Source organism: Dromaius novaehollandiae, chromosome 6 (genome assembly GCF_036370855.1).
Source record: "Dromaius novaehollandiae isolate bDroNov1 chromosome 6, bDroNov1.hap1, whole genome shotgun sequence".
NCBI classification, from domain to species: domain Eukaryota; kingdom Metazoa; phylum Chordata; class Aves; order Casuariiformes; family Dromaiidae; genus Dromaius; species Dromaius novaehollandiae.
This window is the reverse complement of record NC_088103.1, coordinates 13,542,584-13,566,385: the sequence shown is the minus strand read 5'-3', so window position 1 is coordinate 13,566,385 and position 23,802 is coordinate 13,542,584. Positions and strand designations below refer to the sequence as shown.

Below are 23,802 nucleotides of genomic sequence, written 5' to 3'. Positions count from 1 at the left end.
AGCAATAGCCTCCATGATTCAAACAGCGTTAAGAAAATTGGAGAAGTGACACAACACTTTCTGCGGGTTTAGAAAGCTCTCAGCCACTCCCTGTTGAAATGCAATGGTTTGCAGTCACGCAGTGGAGTTTGCTACAGTTTGTGTAGCGAAGGCTCCAGGCATGTTAGCGTGGGCTTTGCCATCGCCTCGCCAGCCAGCCATCAGCCACGAAGGCCAGCGGCACAGCACAACGCTCGCAGTGCTAACACACAGATGGAAACATATCTGACAGCTTCTCCCCCTAGAGACCAATGACACTCCATACCAGTCACTAGCAGGTGGATTTGGACACTGCAATTGTACCCTCCTGCCTGCAGGCAGAGTATCACCTTTACAATGAGAACAGCCATCACTGAGATAATAGGTGAGAATCCAAACCTTGCTTAATCCTGGATCACCTGGGCTGCTCTGTCTTGGCAGCTATTGGGTTGGTCCTCCACAAGACATGGATATATACACAAGCCTAAGTCATAAAACTTACTGTCTACTATTAAACTGCAGGTAGATTGTTAAACACCATAAAAGATAAGTTTGTATAACATAGGAAAAATATTAACATCTCAGAATTTATTCGCAGATTTATCCTCCACCTCTGAGGCAACATGTCAAGCATGACAGAAGCATTGTGCATGTCAGCGAGGTATCCCAATTTACCATTAAAAGTGATTTTAATGATTTTTCCCTGCTTGCTTCCTTTCCAAAGCTGCTCTTTCCATTTTTGTGAAGAGGGGGAACAGTTGGGTTTAATTTGCTTTTTCAAAATTCTTTATTAAATACATTCACCAAGGAAATGGATCAACTATGAGGTTGATGTACACTTTCATATGGTAAGAGGCAAACACGCTCAGAAAATAAAGGGTGGGATTCTTAATATAGTCTCTGCAATAATAAGCCTTTCAGATGTCTTTTTCTACAGTAGTTGAAGAGATTCACATTGCAACTAAATATATTATTTTAAATGAGTAATAAATCTAAGAAGTTTACTTTTTTATACAATCTGATTCTTAAGTGTAAACACATGAAAATCATCCATTTCAAAATGGGAGGGGGAAAATTATATAGATATCAGGGAAAAAAAATTGCAACATAGAAGGTTACAATCTAGCAAATTCCTCTTTCCAAGTATACTCTCAAGCAAAAGATAAACCATGACATAAATCAGCTCCACTGAAACTGGAATTTCATTCCAGAGTTTAAATTAACACAACATTTCAAATCCCCAATATATATAAAGCTGATTGATGTGTCTTACAGTGAAAATGGGGGTTTTAATAACGACTTTTCATAAAACTTGCTTGTATCTTAGCATTATCAGTAATATTCATTTACAAGAGCACATGTTGATTATCAGTATCTCCTCAAAAAAGCAGCTTCATCTAGATACCTGTTTACTCATTAACCCTACATTTGAAATATCACCATGAAAATTACAACGACATTAAAATTCTATGTCTAACATATTTAAACACTGGAATATTTAAATAATGCAGAACTACTGAGTTGTGATGCTATTACTGATTCTAGCAAAGAACACACCCATCAGCATCTAGCATAAACAAAACCATCCCAATTCTACCATCATCCTTATTCTAAATAAAAGATTCAACCAAAGCCACTCCATACCCAGAAGCAAACTACTCAAATACAAAATGACTGAAAACAAGGCATTACAGCAGACTGTCTATGCAGGGAGTTACCTTTTTTCCCTTCTTTTTCCTGTGAGCTGGTTTAGCATTTTTCTCCTTTGCCTCCTCACTCATTTTTCAGCAGGTAAATATACAGGGGAAGGGGAATAAAAGAGATCACTGCTTGTATTCCAACATCCAAAGCCACTGCAAATATTCACGGCTTGGAAACCAAAGTCCATCTGCTGACGTTTCTCAGACAAGTGACAGAATAACTGCTGTTCAAAGGCAGTCTCTGCTCCTCCTGCACAGACTTGAATTGCTCATAGCCTTGCTGTTTTCCTCAGCAAGAAACGGGGCGTTCTTCACATCAGCCAGTCTACGATTCCTCTAAAGAAAAGATGAAACATTTTCCTCTTTCATTTTTAACTAGCCTTCATTCCTGAGAGAAGATCTGGACACTTTCTAGCTTGGTCATCCAGAGCATTTCCAGTCTCTTAAATGGGGTTGATGAGCCACGCAGAAATTAGCTGCAGCCGACTGACAAGTGTGAGAGGCTTTTACCAGTGGATGATTTGCTGTTTCTTGCAGACGGAGAAACGGAGCCTAAATTGCTCTGATTGCTCGACGTGTACAATACCGACATGTGTTGAATGCATCAGGGCATACCAGAAAAGGAAGCCTCCAAGAGTGATAAAAGATCAGGTTACTGGATCTTAAAGCCACTCCCAGGCAGATTCAAACAATAAAAGGCACAACACACTGCTGAAGAAATTGCTAGATAAGATGTTTACGTTTCCCATAGCTCCATAACCCTGTCCAAAAGACCTGCAAATTGCCACTCTGAACAATAAGGTTTATAATATTAATAATTCATCTCATAAAAGCAGCAACAATATTTCAACAAAACACATATTTACAACTATTCCTGCCTGTAATATCTTGCTCCTCCCTTGCGTGCCTGTTCATATGACAGGATTTGTATGGTCTCCCTACTAGCGCAGCTCTTTCACAGAAGTGTTACGTGCCTCATGCGTGTGCACGACACTGGCAGGTTTCAGGTCATGTTTCCGCATGCTGCTGACCTACTCCGGCAAATGCTTTGGCTAGTTCTGTGCAAGTCTCCTCGAGAAAAACCAGGAGAGGGCAGAGACTTGATTAGAATAATTCTCCCCACTCAGTGCCCCTTAAGTCGTGTTACAGATAGCCCACACGTTACCAAACAGCCATGACAGCAGGCATTTGAGAGGCATCTAAGTTATGCCAATACCGCGTTTAAGATGGTGCGCCTCTTTCAGTACACCCCCAGGGTCTCCCACCACATCAGCCGTGGGTGGGGGGCGTGGGGGAAGGTATCAGACATCCTGCAATAGCCCCAGCCGCTGCCTTCGTGCTGCGGAGCTGAGGTAGCAACATGCTCATTTGCACAGTGGAGAACTCTGGTCACATCAGTGGTGCCAAGTGACAGCGAGTTTTGACAGGCAGCCTCCCTTTAATACAGAATTGGTTTGGTTTTTTGAGTTAATATCAGATATCCCTCTCCCATCCTCTTTACTTCTCTTCCCTACCCCCCCCCCTTTCAGTAGCATAGAAATACTCATGATGATCAACATATGTACCACAAACAAACCAAAAAAAAAGACTGAAAGTACTGATTCATACTGCTGCTTGCCTCAAAGCTTTTCCTTGTATCTTTCTCTAGAAATGAATTTCAGTGAGCAACCGCAACAGCACCATCACATGGAGGCTGTTTTCTGCGTGTCGGCAACAAGTCCTTGTGCTTACTGCCCGAGTGCACTGGAAGCGAACCAGCATCATCTGACCCTGTCTCCAAACTAGGAAGATAATTCGCCACATCAGCCTAGTACGATTGATATTTTGAGGAACTGTACCTCATACACTGCGGAGTTTAAATAAACACTATGAAGAGATCACTGATAAAATTTACCTCAAATCTTCCTCTTGAGGTCGTAGGCATACAATAAAATTCATACTTGCAAAGCAGTATTTTTGAATAAAATGTCAGAACTGTTGATAATGTACAAAACCAGGGATTTAATTTTCAGTTTGTTTTTAATGGCTGTCTCAGAGAAAAAAAATCCCCAGCCTCTCCCAATTTCACATTTTTCATAGATGCTATATTATAAACTAAAGTGCTCTCTGCTGGTTAACAGTAGGTAGAACAATGCTTAAACACTCAAGACACCGCTCTATCCTAATGCACATGCAAATCACAATCCTCCTTTCTTCAAGACTATTTTACCATGTGTTCATCCCCCTGGACAACACTGTTTCCTTAAATAAGTCAGAATAGGCAGAGCTCAGGATAATTCAAGTGTGTCTTCTGAAAATTAATTAAAGCTTTAATATAATAAACTGACTAGCTAACAGAAAGCATCTTTAAAATGTGGCACACTTGACATTAACTGTATGCACATAAAGTCATTTTGTATTACTATTTAAAGAAAAAGGTCATGAAGAAAAGCTGTGCTTCTGCTGGAATAAAAAACAAAAATCCCCTTTCCACAGCAATCTGTTAGCTTTCAGGGATCTGACACCTCCAAACCATTCACTGAGCAGAGGCCAAAATATGTAGACTGAGGAATGTCACAGGTTCCCACTGAACTTGTTATTTATGTGTACCTCTTAGTCCAGTCCATGAGATCTAGAGAGTTTACTAGGTTTTAGAATTCCTATGTCCTATTCCTGACTTACATGGCATTTAATTATTTCTGTAACAACATCCGTTTTCCCTGTGTTCTCTATCTGTCTCGCCCTTTTCCCAGCTTCGGAAAAAAAGTCTCCCAAGCACTTGTATGTTTAGAACATGGAGTCCAGATAAGAAACAGAAGAATTTTATAGCCACAAGACACACTGAGATAGGGAAATTCTCACACTCTTCTCCCCTCATTCTTCACCTAACCATAGTGACCCTTCTGAGAAGTATAACATATGTATCTTCTCCCATTTGAGGTAATTATTCATACTTCAAAATTTAGGCCCTTTTCATGAATTCTGCTTTGTTTTCTCCTTACTGCAAAAAAATTTGCTAAATTCTTTTACTCCAGGTAAAGCCACTATGGCAGCAGAACAAGCTAAGTATTGGATGTAAACGTACTTAAAAACATGCATCAGCGATAAAGATTTCTTAGAAAAGGCTTAAAAAAAGTCTTCAAATCATGGCTTTTGACTTGCTTTCTCCGAGAGCCCACAAAAGTCATTTTGGGTAATAAAGCTACTAATCAAGTGACTGCTGACACCAGTCCACCTCTAAAACTATACTGAAGAAATGATTAAAGCTAACTTTTTCCATACCCAGGCTTTCAGCATATTCTGTGTAAATCTATATACTTATGTGCCTAAGGTAACTGAACAGAAGGGAGAAAAGTCAAACAGGACTGCCTGAAAAAATAAAGATTTTCAGGATCTCATTCTTAGAGAAGGCTCCTACACACATTAAAGTGCTGCCCACAGCACAACAAATGAATAGAAAAAGGATTTCTGAAAAATATAAATGGAGGAAGAGTGAAACTTTTAGAAGTCAACTTTAACTTGAAGTACAAAATGAAAACAGAGGTATAGATGCAGAATTACATTAAAATATTCTGAGGGAACTGCCGGAGTCTAACCTCATTTAAATATACTACAATATTGCTATGATCAAGGGAGCAGTCTGATTAATTACACTACATTCCTAAGAACAATTTCTGCTATGATCTAGATAACCCTTGCTTGTGGAAGCTTTTTCTTTTTTTTAATAATGCTCACAAAAGTAATTTCTTTGTGGAAGTGCATATGTGTTTTTTGGGCATATTTTGATAAGCTACAGCAAAGGAGCAACATGCAGAAGTGTAACACTTGGCAACAGCATAGCTCCTTGAAAAATCCAAATTAATGCTATCATACTTTAAAACTCTTCAGCCTATGGATGAGAACAGTCATACTGCTCCCTGTAACTTACGGCTTAATTACAGTAGAGTCTAGAAGTGAACTTTCACAACCTCGTTGATACATATCTACTAGGACAGTTCTATTTTTAAATCAAAGTAACTCGCATAAGAGGACAACAGGGTAGGCCAAGTTCAGTCTATCAGTACAGTTCTATTTATAAATTAAAATGACTTGCATGCAAGAAGCAAGGGGTACACAGCTTGTTATTGGCAACTGGTTTTGTAACTGTGTGTGAGAGTTTTTAGAAGAGAAAGAGCTACGATTGAATTGCTTTCTTTACCAAAGCAACATCCAAATCCAAATAGTCAAACAGCTTCAAAATCTAACTAAAGGACTAAAAGAATGCAGAGGAGAAACACAGAAAGCCAGCTTGCCTTCTGTATGAGTAGAAAACTGCAAACTTCATTTAATAAAAGCTTGTGGAAATCAATGTTTAGTGTAAGACTGCTTTTCAGATGGACTGCCTAGTACTCCCTCTTGCATTTCATGCATTATTCTGTTTTATGATATGCCAAAATTCAAGGTTAAAACAAGTACTACCTAGCCAGGAATGGCATCTGCTCTGAGTGGAAGGAAAATGAAATCTTCTTTCTATAACAAAAAAACACTAAGAGCCATACCTCCTTTAGTCTATGTACAATTTATATTGTCCTTCCAAACATAGAAGACAAAATGCAAAAGAGTTTTGAGATCAATCTGTCTTCATTTTCATAGTCCATTATTTAAACTAAGATCTTACTCCGAACACATGACAATTTAAATATTACTATTTCTAACTTCATTAATTTTATTCTAATGAAAACCCAAAGCACATGTGCTAATCTGCTGTTGTCTGCAAAGGTGCATGTGGGTAGCAGTCCATTAGCCCATGCTAACAGAAGAACAACCCCCAAAGTCTTATCTTCAGACTCGATGTTTTATGAGAATAGAGTGGTGATCACTACTCAGCAATCGCATCTGTTCAGGATAGAGTGAACTATCAAACTGAAGATTTTCAGGCCCAAAACATGTATTATAGGCTGGCATTTTAAATGACATCCATTCAAAACTGAAACAACGTTGTAGGGTAGAAGCAGAACTGAACCAAGGACATAAAGAAGAGGAGCCTTCCAATTAAACCCTCAGTGAAGACAGCAGCAAACTCCCCAGCACTGGCAGGAAAGAAGTTAGCACAACTCCTTCAGAAGGAAAAAATATCCTCACTGAAAAAAGATGTATTCTGATCTTAGGTAGGCTAACTTAAAATAAATTAGCAACAAGGGCAAGGCAACACAAGGTTTTAATTCTAGTTAACAAGTCATATCTTGAAGTCCAGGGCTGAACATCAGATACTAACACGAATCAAAACCAAGCTGTCTTGTCTTCGCAGTTTTTAACATATGTTAGCTAAGTGAAATAAATCTCCTTGAGGACAAACATATCCCTTGAGGATGCAACTGAAGGGAGGCTGGGAGTGAAGCCCAGAGTAGCTGGGAAGTTACTCTGTAGGAGACAAACCTAAGAGATTAAATTCCTTCCCTCATTGCCTTGAGGGAAGGAAATTAGTTTGCTGTGAACCATCCATTTACCAAGTGAAGTTTATAAGAATTCCAGTTCATTAGCAAGGGGATACCAATCAAAAAATTAGGCAAGGAACAAAGTCATACCACAAAAATTATACAGAATTTGTCAGCTAGTGCAAATTCTGTGTTTGGAAATAGTTACACAAAGAATATTCTTTGCATTCAAGCTCCATAGGTTCCTATTCACCTGCTCAAGGATACTTTATGGATTCTGGTTTTAATTTCACTCCTTTTATATTTCACAGAATTTTTAAATACATATTTTATAGGGGTTCTTTGAAGTATAGTGCTGGATGGATAGCATGCAAACTGGCAGAAGTAACCTAAGAACAAAGCCAAACAGGGCTTGAACACCCAGAAACATGCAGCAGTTATATTACATATGGCTTCTAATCTTTTGAATTCTGGTCCACTCCATTGCTACTCATGTCAACAGCCTCTTTAACACAAAAGAAATCCCAGGTAAAATAATAAGAATAGATTGATCAGAGCATTTAACTCACACTGCTGAAGTGAACTAGGTCACTCCAGAATAGGGTTCTCCTGTCCAGATGGGAGGCATACTGGTAGGTCACTGCGAAGACGGCTGTAACTGCATTATCCTTACCATACTTGGTCTTAGAAGAGAGGACTTTAGATTGCCTGAGTGTTGCAATACACAAGTAATATATTAAAAATTCAAATAGGTTTTTTTTTGTTTCAAGAATCTATAACAATAAATACATTGAAATACAAGTATTAGAGTCAGTAAATCTTAAGTTTTATTTATTTACTTTCCTGCAGTGAATTATTTTTAAAAGGATAATCTGCCAAATTTCTAACACTACGTGATTTTGGTGGACTTGCAACCAATTTCAGAACACTGTATTTCAAAGGTACGTTCAACTCATTGTTTTACATATTATTTCAGAGTTTCAACCCACTAAATCATCTATCAAAATGGAGATAAAAAAATTAAAACACTCCTCAGAGAGCTAATTCACTAACTGCTAATAATGCACAGTCACATATCACACTTAACTGGGTATTAAGTGCTGTGCTGGTGAACTGAACTGCAGCTGTGCTTCAGAGTACAAGAGGTGTTCTTGCAAGCTGTTGAACATCCCATTATAGCTTATTTGAATATTAAGGGAATAGCAAGAAACCTTGTCTTGGGCCACTATAAAAATTCAGAATAAGGGCCAGATTTATTTGTCTCTCATCCCTGGGGGTTTTAACCTAGGGAAAGACCACTGTTCTACTGAATTAAGATGGCAGGGTTTATATTGAGCACACACATATACCACTACCAGTAAAATATTGTGGTGGAGGGACAGGAGAGAAATAACAGCTTTTTTCAGACATTAATAGGGCCAAAAAGTGCGTAAGAAGCCCCACACTGCAAGTAATACTTTGGCCAATGTATTTTAAGGTCCCCTTATGTCAGAAACTATGGCAGGATTTGAAAGTTTGTCTGCCAATTCAGGGGGTACTAGGGACTTCCCAGCACGTGGTGCCTTCCCACATTCAGGTTTATGGCACAAAAGGAGACAAACCGGCAGAGACACTGCCTCTCCCAGTGCTGGTTTTCACTGCGGTGCATAGCAGCAGTGCAGCCGGGGCAAGGGTGTAGGTCACTTGTCCATGGTGCATTTCTTCAGGGTCAGCCATCAGGTCAGCCACTTTGGTCACATGTCACCACAGAGGTTCATTAATTTGCTCATCTAGCAACAATGTCCTGTAATAGCACATCTCCCTGGTAGGTATGTGTTAAATCCAACCTGATGTGAATAAGTGTGGGGGGTGCACGCAATGGAAGGTAAGAGATATCCACACATTGGTGCACATGCAACCTCTTCATTCCCCAAAGTAATGCTTGCTTTGACAATTGCAGAAAAGGACACCAGCTTCACATGGCAGGGAAATAGCCTTCATGACAGATTATTCATAACCCTACAATTTGCTGAACTAGTAAGTGCTGAATAACCCAAATGTAGCATTGATTCAAAGGCCTCAGGCTGCAAGTTTTTTAGCCCAGATACTCGTTTAAATTTTACTGGCCACATCACAGCAGTAGCAGTAAGCAAAGTAGTTATTTTAAAGGCAGGAACAGGCTTATAAGGTTGGAGCAGCTCTGTCTTGGAATATAAGAGCATGTTATAAGCATAAGAGAAAGAAAAACTGTAAACATTTCTTCCTTGCAGAAGCATGTAGTGTCCACAGAAGGTCTTTTTTCTCATCTGCAAAGTGCATATCCAGGTAGCTGCTAGCCCAAATAATTCAGTATTGTATGTAGATGAACTTCATTGACATTCTGCAGTATAGCTGTTTCCTGATAGTCATAAGTACTCATGGGTTTGTTTATCTACCTTTTAAGATGGGCAATCAAGAATAGATTTATTAAGTTAATGATTAGACCTGAAACAGAAATACTTAAACCATTATCCTTCATTACACAGAAGACTTTCTCCAAATCCTCAGCTAAGTTGTTCCAAATAAGTTTATCCAAAAGTGCTTGGATAAACAGTATGCCTTGTCTACCTAAAAAACAGATACATAAATATTTATCTGAAGGTTAACAGAGTAGATAGACACTGTTAGTGTATACTCAGGTTCATAGAAAACAAGGAAACTGATTTTTTTTAAACTATCACCTGCCCAAGCATTTTTAAAAGGAGGGAGAAAAAAACCACCCTTTGTTACCCAGATACAATCTAGTCTATATTGTAACAGTAACTGTAGCAGTATAAACCATAAAGCTGTATAAGTGTGTTTATAACTGTATAAATACAGATAGCTATACTACAACATCCTCCTAAGGAGGACCAGCTTATATAAGCAATCAAATTACAATTTGTCCCCTACCAGAAGGAAACTTTTCCTTGAAAATTTTCAGTTTTTTCAATTCTGACAAAAATATCATCAAGAAAAGATATTTGGGAGTGCGGAGAGGGAAGGAAAGCAAAAAGAGAGGATGTTTCTGTTCCTACTTCTCTCTCACCCAGTATCTATCTCCCTCTCCATGCTTTATGAAAGAAGAGAAAAATGTTGAAAACAAAGCTGTTTTCATGGAAAACAAATCTTTTTAAATCTCCTAAAACAAAAGCAGTACTATTTTTGTCCAGACACAAGACATACAAAATAGGTGAAATGATAGCCATAATGACTTCACAGAGAGCCAGATAACAAGCAATATCCTATTTATATTCAGGCTGTATGCTGACCATGATTAGATTTCTCTCATTAGAAGAGAGATATGTGGATGGGAATAAATTCACAGATAATGGATAAGCAAGGGAGAAGAGAGTGAAGAGAGTAAGAAAGAGGTCAAACAAGGAAACACATTGCATTTGATCAGTCAGGAAAAATCAAAGATTGTTATATTTATTTTCTTTCTAGCATTGCACCCATAGTTTCAAATGTCCATGAGATTCTCAACCTTAGTAGCAATAAATATTTTCTGTATTTTTTTCTCTCATATCATCAGCAGCAATAATGTAGAATTTCATCTTTTCCCAACATGGCAATATGCACTACATCTAACACAAAGAATTTCCTTTACAAAAACATCAATTTGAGAATAAATATTGTCAGAGTCACTTTTAAGTCCTGGGTTAATGCCTACCAGTCAAAAATGTACATTTTCACTTGAAGTTATGAAAGCAATTTGCATACAACTCAGAAGGAACATCTTTCACATATAGAAGTCTGTCAAATATTTGCTTTATCAGACTTGAATCAAAATTAACAGGTTCTTTCTGCAGTGAATTGAACTATATAACACAATATAGAGCTTTACACTTAAAACACATTATAAAGATTTTAAATCAACAACATGCCTGTAATTTTGATTTTCATGCATCTATACAACTTCTAGGGATCTTTTCAAACCTGAAACTACACAAAACATTGTCTATTAATAAAAAAAATAAAGTAGAACACACATCCACAGAGCAGCACCAGCTAAAATTGCCTTTCTTTTGAGCTCAGGGTGAAGAAATAATGCCCATAGAAACTGGTGAAGTACCAGGATGGGGGGTGGGGGAAGGGAACCACACTATATTCTTGTCCAGTTTCTGTAATCACAAATCTAATCTGTCATGCAGAATATATTGTACAGCTTTTCAATTTTAGCCAAGATCCGATTTTCGAGAATAGTTTCAAAAGAAAGGGAAATTTTCAACTTCTTATAAAAAGAGCAGAAAAAGCTTTATAATTCAAGTAATTAATTCATGAAGTCTCCTAATTGATGCCATGGCAACTGGAAACAACACTCAACATTAAATATAAAACACAAGCGGATATAACATGAGGTATTAAGTGCTTGACTTTCACCTTCACACAAACTGCAAGCTCTAAAACAGTTCTCTCCTATTCCACATTCTTCAAGGTTATCTTTACTGAAAAGAGTGAAGAAAGTAAAAGGGAGAGAACCAAGAAAATGTCTTCCAGAAAGTTAATCAACCTCTGGAAATCCACAATATTCTCATTATCTATATAAGTTCTAGTGACAAAAATGCCGTCTTTCTTTTCTTAAATGTAAGATGAGTTTTCTCACACTTCATGTTCAAAGTCCTGAAATTCATGAGTAGTTTTATTTTATGATTATACCCCACTGAAACATACTATTTTGGAGGGAAAAGGAAGCAAGTGAGGGTAAGCAGGAGGAAAGGAAAATTAACTGAGTCCTTCTGGAATCATGAACCAGGCTGCATAAGGCATAACAGAAGAATTTGTCATCACTCACACCTTGCAAAACTTGCAGCTACAGTACTACAAGTCATGTGACTGGAAGGCACACTGGATATGTTAGTTTTGCCAAGCTACTACCAAGAAAAAATCTACTTTTAAACACATCCCGCTCTGAAAGCACTCACTTTCAAGTCATCCAATAACCCGCTGAATATTCAGGGAGCTATTCAGGGATAGAAATCAGATAGCATGAGATTACAAGAAAGGGAGTTCTGGGTTAAATTTCCCCTCATAGTACCCACACACAACAAATAGCCTCTGCTGCTGCTAAACAGCTGTTTATTATTGTTTGGGCTATTTTGCATTTCAAATTAATCTACAAGGCTACAAACATGAAAAATAAAGTAACTGCAGTACAGAAGACTTTCATTACAGAAGAGTTAAATGAGATAAATGAGCTCCATGCAATTCAAAGAACCTCCTAAATGAGGGCATAGGAGTTCAGAAACAAACCAGGATTCCTGGACTAAGGAGTCCAGTAGATATAAGTTAAATATCTCCAGAAGAACACAAAAGACTATCCTAGACTAGAATGAGGAATATTTTAAGGCATAGTGATCATTGATCACATAGTAATATTGACACATTATTGGTTCACACATCCTGAAGCCTCACTGCTGGGACTCCAGACTTTCCAGAGGGTCCCAGAAGATTCCAGCATTCCTGGCAGAAAAGGCCTGAAAGACTACAATGGTCTAGTCAAGATTTCAGGTGACAGAGGACCATTAGAACCAGTTCTTATAATCCCACTGCCAATTCACTGCACTACTAAAGGATAATTACCTCCAGTTTCAGAAGAGTGAGGGTTAAAGAAAAGGTGACTATACTGCAAGCGCCAGGTGACCTGGACTAGAAATTTAATAGATACAGAAAAGCTTTTCCATCCTCCAAGAGGCAGAGACACATTATAGGAAGTCCCTTCTGGCCAAGGGCATCCACTTAAAAGCATCATTTTCTTCCTTAAATACTGATCCATTTTTACAGTCTTGTTTGACCAAACAAATTTTCTCTAGTGCTCTTTAAATAGTAGACTTTTTGCACAATAAAAGGTAAAATACTCAAATACTGCTCAGTGCTCACCAGTTGTCCAAGAGATATGCACGTCGAGCTCTCTTAGGTATTTTCTAGAACACCAGCCCCTGCATTTTTTTTTTAAGCACTCTTCCAACATGATCTTCGCTGTATTTGGAAATGTTCCATGCGTTCTTTTAGCCAGTATATTTCTTCAACACACATTTCTTTAACTGCACCCCATTGCAGCATTTTAGCCTCCTGTAAGGCTCTCAAGTCAAGCACAATTCATCCTGAAAAAACAACAAAAAACACAACCCCCCAAAATACACTTGTGTTTTCTTCGTGGACATCTTTCTTGAACTTATAATTACTCCTCTTTTCAGGCTCCCATTAGCAGTCCCAATCATTGTTTTCTTCCAGTAGATTTACATCAAAAGAGACTTTCCAAGCTGCAGAAGAAAGGAAAGTCAATGAGAAGATAACACGCATCATCTAAACCGTTGTGTGCCAGAGGAAATCAAAGGTCTGCTACAGAAGAATAGCATCAAGTGAACATAAAACTGACTGGAGAGGTAAGCAGGAAGCTGCCAGGCTCTTTCCTTCTCCTCACTATCTCTGGATCCATAACTCCCCCACCTCTAAGGGCTTCGCACCATCTCATTTCTAGACATACTGAGAGCTGCTAACAAACAACATTGTCTGCACCTCCTTAGTCATACAAACCAGAATTCAAGTACTGGAAATTTTGAAAGGATCTGCCCTCCCCTGGTCCCCAGACAGCAGCTTTTCACCACATTTAGAATCATTTCCCACAGCAGGTAAAAGTCACAAGGGTGCCTATAATTGGCAGCCTTCCAGTCAAAACTTACTAACCAGTAACTCACAGGTGCGAGTAATCCATGTGATAGCACATACACACTGGCATTAGTTTCAACATAGGATTAGGCAGTTAAACTGCCTAATCTTTGCAAATCTAATCTCTCCCTTTTAATTCAAATTTGTGTTCTCGCTTTCAACTATTATTATAAACTGCCTCTTTCTCTAAGAATGTTTAACTTTGCATATTAAAAATACATTTAGTCAACTCTGAGTTTAAGGTATAATTGCCTCAAATAAGATGCTGCTTTCCTAAAATTTTAAATACAGGAAATTACTTAGTTCATCAGTAACACAAGCTCAAAATAGATGAACCCTGACAGCCATGAAAATGTCTTAGAGTAAAAAGCTCCCTTTCCTTCTGTCAAGACCTGAAACTACCACAGAGCATGAAAGGGGACATACAGATATCACTTGTACTATAACAATGATGAATGAATAAGTTCTTAAATTCCTTTCTTTAATTTCTCACTTCTGTTCACTTTTTTGAGCTGCAGTATCATTAATCTGGAAATTCTCCAGGGAAGCAGACCCACTTTACTCACTTTGATCTAAAGAAAGGAAAAAAAGCAAGCATGAAGTGAAAATTTCAGTTAAAGGTTTCATTTAAATATACCTTTCTAATCTCAGGAGAGCAGCACCAACAGACTGAAAGCTCTGACTTTGACTCTGACTGACCCTAAGACAATTTATTTTACTATTACTTCCCACCTACCTCACTACTTGCTAGTTAAGCCCTCAGGATAACTCAGGGATCAGTATTAGAAGGGGGGGGGGGGGGGGGGGGGAAGAAAAAACCACTTTCTTGGTATCTTCCTGGCCATGCAAACTAGCATTCCAGCTCAGAGAATCTTTCCAGCTCAGCTGTCATGCCCTCCAACTTTTTCTCAGAACATATCCTTACATCCTCATGCTGCTTCCATATTACTTGTGTGGCAACACTCACAGCCTTGCAGCACATCCTCTTGCTGCAAGAAAAATCACCACAGTAGCCTTCAACAGTAATGGCAATGCTCGCTCTAATAGCAGGAGGCATCATCAGGAGCAGCGTTCCATATGCTGCATTAATAAAGTTCACATTTCACTATTTGCACGCAATCTTTCTTCAGAGCGAGTTTCAACTTCTATTTATACAATTGATAGCCAGAAAAGCAGTTTAAATTTCATTATCCTAACATGCAAGTAAGTGAGAATGACCATTATTCAGAAATACTATACTTAAGAAGCCCATTTCAGTCTTAATAGCTGACAGAGTAAGCTCATTTGATTATGAAACTCCAGGACATGTCATTAGTGCTTCACGGTGACATCATTATTAATAACACGGGTTTAGAGAGAAAAACTCAAGGCAGTCTGACGTTAGTTTCCTGTATGCAATGTACACAGCACTTATGCACTTGGGGAACTCCAATTCACACAATTCAGATTGTCTGCAAAAATCATTAGACAACAAACAATTAAGTTGTGAATATTTCTCACAACTTAAAGATAAATGAGAGCAGTGTTCACTTTCTATGACAGCTTACAAGCCTATTGATTAATTCTATCATGCCAAACAAAGGAATTACTGTGGAATTATGAAAACATTCTTTCATTTTACTGCACTTATTCAATTACATTATACACACAAAGAGTCATAGTGTTACCTTTTACGATAGCCTTAACACTTTTAGGTAGTGTTATTTGCCATTCTCTCTTCCACCCTTTCATTCGCCTCTTCCCAATTTGTGTGCAATGCTGCTTCTCTTAGCACAACCACCCCAGCTGATTTTAACTAGAATCCCTCCATTTTCATGTGCCTCTTCCATGCATCTCCTGTAGACAAATCAGCTCCTTCCACTTAACTTGGTCACACACATCTGACTTCACCTTTTCCACGCATACCAGCCTCTTGCATCAGGGCTTATGACGCCCTTGCAGTGCTCATCCACACTGCTGGAAACTGCTCATAATCCCTGCTCTAAATGTCCCCCCCGCCTCCACTTTCTTGCAGTTTTGATAGATCCAAGACTTCCCTTTTAGACTTATTTCATTATTTTCCAAGTGCAGCAGTACCTATGGTACTTACACTCTCAACCTCTTTTCACATAAGATCACAGAGTATTTGTTCTCATACATCTAGCAACTGCTTTTCATCATCTTCTCATACTTTCTTTTTCACTTTCTAGCATAGTACATTCCCTAATTTGTTCCTTCTCATGTGGTTTTTGCCTTCAAGGTAATGGTTACTCTTTTCAGGATTAGTTCCTAATGGCCTAACCTCTTCTTTTTACCCCACACTTTGCATGTTCCGGGCTCCAATATTTTTGGCTTATCCCTCTGCATTCATCCCCTCTGGGGCATGCTCCTTTCATTTCTCATACTTTTCTAATTGAAATCCTCAAGATGAAGGTGAAGAATAAGATCGATGTCAAAGTGAGAGCTGGAAGGGAAGAAATCCTTTAGTCCTGACCTAAAGAAAGACACTCCCAATTAAAGTCATTTCTCCAGCTAAATCACAACAGCTTCTTTCTGCTCAGACAGAAGAATTCTGTCTCCTGCTCTGAAGAAGCCAGGAAGTTTTGCTACCTGCGAGATGATAGAAAATAGTGTACACAAGTAGTACAAAGTCATCATCATTTCATGATGAGTGAAGAACGCTGCAAAGTGACTGGCACCTCCGAAACTTCAGGCATACTTCACTCATTTCCTTACTCCTTCCTTTTGTTGCCAAAGATGCAAGGGTTGAGTCAGTTTTCCTTGTCCTTAGCTGACTGTTTCTGTGAGCAGCCATTGCCTGAACTGAGGATTCATTTATTACCCCTCTTCCAACAGGTGCCATCCAGATATAACAAAGCAATCACATAATGGAAGTTTGGAGATAAGCCCAGAAGCCTTGTCATCTTCCGCCCAGGCATCATTTTGGCCTGCTGCTTCAGAAGCCAGGAAAACACAGTGTTTAGAACCAATTCCTCCTTCCTGGCAGTTTGCAACTGAAACTGCTGCACTAAGAAATACAAACTTTTTTGTAGTCTGATGAGGGAAATCCAGAATTGTAGTATGTTTCAAATACACTAACAACTAAAAACAAACTCTTTATGTGAGTGTTTTTTTCCTGAGAAAAACAAAACTTTTAGAAACACACTCAGGCTGAAATCTATCAAGCAGAAGAGAGTTAATTTACAGTGTAAGAAAAATAAACAAAGAAAAACAAACTTGGAGTTTATGGAGTAAGGCAAGACAGATTTTAACTAAAAATTGAAAGAATAATCTGTCTTGCTCAGAACCATTATTGTGATTTATGTATTTATGAAAATGCTCTAAAAAGAATAGCGTACAATAGGCTCCTAGCAAAAGCAATATTTGACTGCCAAAAATGTACTGGTTGACTAGTTTATACTCCAGAAAAAACCTTACTTCCTGCCATGGTTGCCAGTTTTCAGATACATTTACACTGTAGACAAAAGCTAAATCAGAAATCTCAATTCTGATACTTTTTTTTTTTTTTTTACAGTCAATTGTGAAACATTCTCCTGCTGTACAATCTGGTACACAGCAGCTAAATTATTTCACCTGCCCCAATTCTCACATGCACCTGATTTACATAAAATTTTGTAACATGTAAAAAGACCAACTTACATGAAATGAAGCCCAGATGTCTTACAAAGAACTAAACCAAAATCATTTTATTTTTGTGGGAAGATTAGAAACAATGATTTGCTTTATCCCCAGCAGCTGAGAGTAACTGTTAGGCCACTCACCTGAAATATTAAATAGCCAGATTCGACCCCTTGATCCAACATAGCCATGCATTTGTATTTTTGGTCTACTGCATATCAAGGGGTAGGATGGGAACGGTAAGGCTCCATTGTTCAGGTTTCTACAGCTTCATAAGAAATTCCACCCTGAACCTGAAAAGTCCTGTAAGCAAAACTTTAACCAAAATTCTTGAATTTTATACATCTGCAAGAGCTGTCAACAAATAGGTATTTCTCAGAAGAAAAACTGAAGTTTCAAAGTGAAGTGTTTGAAGTTTTTTCAGACTCTTCCTGGGGTGCTGGAGAGGAGATGTTGTGGAGAACAGGGACAACACAATGTAGTGCTGGTCCCAAATACAGACAGCATGAGATAACACAGCTACGCAAGTTTTGAGATCACACTCACATGCATGTTACATATGTTTATGTATGCATATAACATGCATAAGGAAAATATATAGAACAAATAGATTTTTCATTTTTTACTTGTTTCTACTTTTACATACATTAGCAAAAGAGGAAAAAAAGTCAGAGGAAAATACACCTATGCTTTATTTCACTGTTTGATACTTCTGGAAAAAAACACAAAAGACACCTATGTCGTGATACATAACCCAGGCAAAGTGTCTTTGGCATGACACTGATACAAGAGCAATGATAAATTGCCTTCAGTGTGTTCAAAATGATAAATTGTGTTCAACAAGCTATTTTCTCAATACATGTAGAATCACACAGTATTGCAATGGATCAAAGGCTTCCCTGGACTGTAAGATACCACGACAGCTAACTGAAATAAGAAAATAATTCCCTAGTAAGGGCATAACAGTATCTCCTCCAAAACACTGCCATATCAGATCAAAAGCATCCACAAAGTTGACAAGTTGTGCAAAACTTAACACACCATCCAACTGCAGCATTGGAGGATAGCTGCCACAGATAAACATTGCAATGCTGAGGTTTAGAATACATTCCTGTAGCATTAAGAAAATGCATGTTTAATATTGCCTCTACCACCTACCTGTCAGCATCTTTGGCTTCTGACTGCCATGCTCTGCATGACCCTTTGTGTTTCATAACATAAAAGTTTATTTTACGAATTAAAATCTTGGTTGTAATTTAAGTATTGAAGTGTGTTAACAAGCACCCTCCATGTTAAAAATGATCTCCTAGGATTTTTAATAAAAGCATAAGCACAAAAAAGGGTAGAAGAGTTCATTTGACACTCATCCATTTGCTATACAGTTACTTAATATTTTTATCTTCATACATGAGCTCAAAAGACTTCAAATGTGCATTCTTCATGCACATCAAGGCTCCACATGAACACAGCTAAATAGTCAATAAGAAATGCACATGGTTAAAAGCTGCTTCATGTATCATCTGAAGAATCAAAACTGATGCCCTATTTTTTTCCCAACTGAGTGCCAATAACAATTAATTCCCAAAGGCAGCACCAAGTTTTTCCTCAGGGATAGATCTCAGGCATAGATTCACACTTAGAATTCATGCTCATAATGAACTACAAGACATTACATTGCAAAATATATATAAAAAAAGATACATTCAAAATGAACATATTTTTCTGAAAACTGTTTGGGGGGGGGGGGGGGGTTGGTGCCACAAGTTCCTGTACAAGTGGACTGACAGGATCCTCAGCTATTCCAGCATTCTGTTAATTAAGTGCAAGAAAAAAGTTTTATGCCTCCCAAATTTCAGAATCTGGCATTGCAGATTTCTGGATCAGCAAATACCAGATAATACAGTTTTCAGTATTTATACTACATAATTTCTGACAGGAACATTTTTCCTCCAGCAACTTTGCACCTATCCTGTTGTGTGTTACTGCCTAAGTGTCATGTCATTGCCTTCCAACTGAGAGAGTTTCAGCCTCAGGGTTTTGTGAGGGGAGTTTCATTCCTTACTCCTGGCTATTTCTATTAACTCAATTTAGCTTTAAACAAGAAGGCCTACAGATGCCAACTCTAATTTCCAAGCCTTTATATCAAAGTTCTGACCAGACAGATAACTGGCACAAAAGACTGAAGTAGCAAACTAGATTTCTAAAATGCTGCCATCTGATTCTCATCCCACACAAATATGAAATCTAAGTAATGAAAAAAGCTCTAGTCTCAAACATCAGCTTGTTAAAGACTCTTGAAACAATCCAAGTTCCAACATTTTACTTGAGCCATGACAAGTTAAAGCCATAAGGGTAAGAAATACCTTCTGAAAAACAAAAAAGAACATCTTTAACATGAAGCAGAAAAGAAAGCCATTACACTTTCAGAAAAGGACTGTCAGTTTAAAAACATACAGTGTAAGTCAGTAAAGTTATTATTCTTTGTACAATGTCTCTGAATCTGCATCATAAATTAATTTTTGCTTTACTTATTTGTAATGTTTTTTACATTCAGCTTTTCTTTCATCACAAAGAAAGAATTAAAACCGAAAAGGTTGTTAGTATAGACTATTTTTGTTGAAATTTAAAAGAAAACATATTTGTCTCAGGTTTAAAGACATATGATAAGCACCACCATTGGTGTAATTTCATCCGGGTGCACACTTCTAAGTATGCACTACACTTCAAGCCTTCAAGGGAACAAAAATAGGAACTGAATATTACACACAGAGCTCAGCAATCACACAGGCCTCATGCAGGGTGACAGTGTGTGGGATATAAAAGCAAAAAAGGCAAGAGGGTCATCACTGGCCAGTATAGCTCATTTGCTCCCATTACTTGTAATTACTCATCAGTTGTTGCCACTGATCAATCCTGGTCTGATCAATGGGGAGTAAGTGGGAAGGGTAGAAAGAACTGCCTGCTAAGCCAGAACAATTCCTGCTCTTTCCTCAAAATGCCACTGTTCATTTGCTGCCCCTCCACACCATGGGTTGGGCAAGGTTCAATTTCCCTGCCCCTCGACAGATGTCAGGTTGGGCATCTGATAAGCACAACACAGCACAGAAACAGCAGCCACCAGTGAGGGTGCAATTGGAATACATAGTGCTTCTGTGAGTTCACAGCTGACTAATGACTAAACTCAGTTTGCTTGATTCAAAAGCTTTGTTCCACAGGATCAAATAATTACCCAGCTGCTCTCAGCAAAAAGAATGTTTATTTTTCTCCCCTCCCTTCCTCCCTCCATTCTCATAAGCAAAAGATTATCAGAGGGTCTTTCCAGTCCCCAGAAGCTTGAAAACAATAGTCATGCTTCTTCCACTAAATGCGTTCAGCTAGGCCTAGGGCATTTGAGGATGTTCCAGTCTGAACATGGAAAACGAGATTAGCAAGTGCAATATCAACTTCAGCCTTTCCCTTCCCTCTTTTCTTCCCAGTTCAGTGCAGATTTTCTACCTTTTTAAAATTTATTACACTTTCGAAGTTCCAGTAGTCTTGCCAAAACACATGTACCAGTTCGTGTGCTCAGTGGCTGTTCACAATGTCAGTGAGAGAGCTCAGTTCAGCCATCTGGAAGATTCAGGAATAAGTATGACTGAAAAAATGTTTGTTTCCTACCAAGAAGATGGCAATTTCAGGACCAGTCTATGTCCTTCTTAGCTGAAGGACAGTAGCTTTGACAGCAACACACAATTCCTGTAACAGCAAAATTCAGTGCACTTCTAAAGCCTGAATATTTAAAAAACAAAACATACTACAGAGAATTGGATGACAGACTTGTTCATTGAGCCTTCTGCATTAGATACTTTATACATTTCACAACGTCCAGCAAATCCAAGACTGAAGTTGGAGACAGTTCTGCCAAATGCTTTTAATAGAAAAGAAATATACGATAAGTGAATCAGAGGCATCTGTCCTATTAAGCAACTCTTCATATATCTAAGAAGTTGAATTTCCACACATCAGGGAAATGAAGACAAAGCTGAGATAGGCATGCAGTAAGTGTAACCATGTGATTAGATAACACAACAGCTCTTCAAACATCTGCAACTCCAGCATCCCCAGCACTCACATTTGCTCCTGCAGGTAACAGTTACAACCGTAAAGGAACAACATTCATCCAGTTGCAGTAAAAAAACCCAGAAACTTAACTTGAACTAATTATTCTCTGTGCAACACCTTACCTTGTATTTTGCCAGCAACTGTTTCTGAGAAATAGGTTTTCCAGACAAGAAGGAAAGAAGGGAAAGGAAATGAGAGCAGTAGAAGACGCATTCCCAAACCAAACTTTCTGGAATTTTACTGCTTTGTTCACCTTATTCTAACCTGAGATAGAGAAGAAGAGCACAAAGAATCATCTGCCTAACAAAGACAGAAGTTAGGAGGGAGTTCTATACAGATTTGTGACATTTAGAGACACTATGAATTTCTTACGCAGACTTCAGGTGGTAACTTAGAGGGAAAGGGGATAATGATTCATACCAGCACTATACACTGCTAAGGTAGAGTACAGCATATCTTCATTTCTCATTAAAGCGCTGAACTGTTGAACATCCAACTAAAAAGGATATAGCTAGACACTAAGGTCTGTGTACCTAGTTCCCCACCCCCACTCCCAATTAAAGGCATCAAACCAAATCACATTCAGCCACAAGCGAGCATAGCTTTAACAGCACTCTGACTGAAGATTTTGCCTGCTAAGAATAAGCAAGTTTTGTAGCAGATCTTTAATCAAGAGGTTCTTGCAGTATCAAAGATGCATTAACTAGCTATCTTAAATGATTATGCCTTTCATTTTATTTTTCAAGAGTCACTAGAATGGCTCAAACCAAATAATGTTTATAATATGGAACAAAAAAATAAGCAAATAATGTCTGCAATAGGGAACATTTAAAAAAAATGCATACCAGCAATACAGATGCTTACAGAAATAGATGAACTGGAAAAGAGTCCAAAGAAAAGTGAGGGCCAAAATGTAAAATGGTAGAAAAACATGTTCAGTAGGAGTGTTTAAAGAGATGAGACATCCACAAGGATTTTACAGGATACCATTTATTTTTTCCAGTGATAAGCTGTATATTATAGGGTATGGAGGGGGGGGAGGGGAAGAGGGAGAACCACCAGACTAGCATGTAAAGATGCCAAAAAGGGGAAGAAGAATAAACTAATGTGGGGTTTTTAGTTTTTACCTTTCTAGGGCTTCCTGGAGTATAGAATCTGTGGTTTACCTAAAAATAAATGAAACAAAAGAATTAAAATCAGTAGGTAAAAATCTGTATAACAGTACAAACAAACAATGCTTACATGAAAATACAATATAGCATTAACAGGGTCTACTGTGGAGCAATCCAGAGACCATCACCACTTTGTAACAGATGCTGGAAACGCACATACTGCACCTTCCAGAAATCACAACTAGCAGCAGCAGACCAGCAGCATTCCCAGCAGGGAAGATGATGCTGATACACGACCTGTGCCACGAGACATGCCACATTACAGAATGGGGAGGTTGCACTGTATCTGACAAGAATGTTACACACACCAGTGGGTTTCAACCCATGACTCCTATATAGGAAATATCCATGTGTCACAGAAATCTGTTCATGTTTTTTCTGAACAGAACTACACCTCGCCCAGGAGAAAGATTAGGTCCCTCACAAATGGGGGAAAAAAGGCTGAAAATTGACACACTAGGTAGAAGGAATGGCAAAACAAGGGCTTGCAAGCACTAGAAGAGTATGAGATCATCCATTAACTTTGATAACTTTCCTTCCCTCCCATTCAGCCAAAGCCTACAAAGGGAGCAAGAAAAGGCAGGGGGACAACTGAAATATCTGCTCCTTCCACCTCAAAAAAAATAAACAATAGAAACAGCATGTTCTTCAGCATACTTCAGTTTTTAAGCATCCTGCTAACTTAGCATCTTGGGTGCCACCCACAGTGCTTGACCAAACTCTTCTCAACAAGGAAAGTAGTTAGCAAAACCACGACTAGATAATGACTTGGCCAAGGGCAGGAATGAGGACACACAGATTTCATGGGGTTATGAGACATCCCCAAAATCTTGTTCTGATCTCCACAGAGTTAGGACTAACCAACTGCTAGTTCTTCAGGTGCAAACAAAAAGCAGTTAAGTTGAACCTGTCAGTCTTATGAAACATTAGCTCTTTTCAGAAGTCTGTCTCAAGTCTCTGGCTCAGAAAAAACAAAAATGTAACACCTAATATTAATGCAGCTCCAGTGAAAAACATTATATCTCAAATGAACTTGAGAGCAAGTGTGCTAAAGAGCTCTTTTAAAGAGAAACAGATGCTTGATTTTAAATACAGGTGAAATGATACTCAATTACAGTAAGAGACTTGCAAGCA

General features: G+C 38.4%; 1 protein-coding gene across 1 annotated transcript in view; it reads right to left on the bottom strand.

The window, feature by feature from the left end:
- Positions 1-23,802, bottom strand: part of ANK3 (ankyrin 3) — a 354,620-nt gene that overhangs the window by 307,397 nt on the left and 23,421 nt on the right. Inside the window, exon 2 of the mRNA XM_064513712.1 lies at positions 22,624-22,662. Coding sequence (XP_064369782.1) covers positions 22,624-22,662 — 39 coding nt within the window. The remainder of the gene's footprint in view (positions 1-22,623; positions 22,663-23,802) is intronic.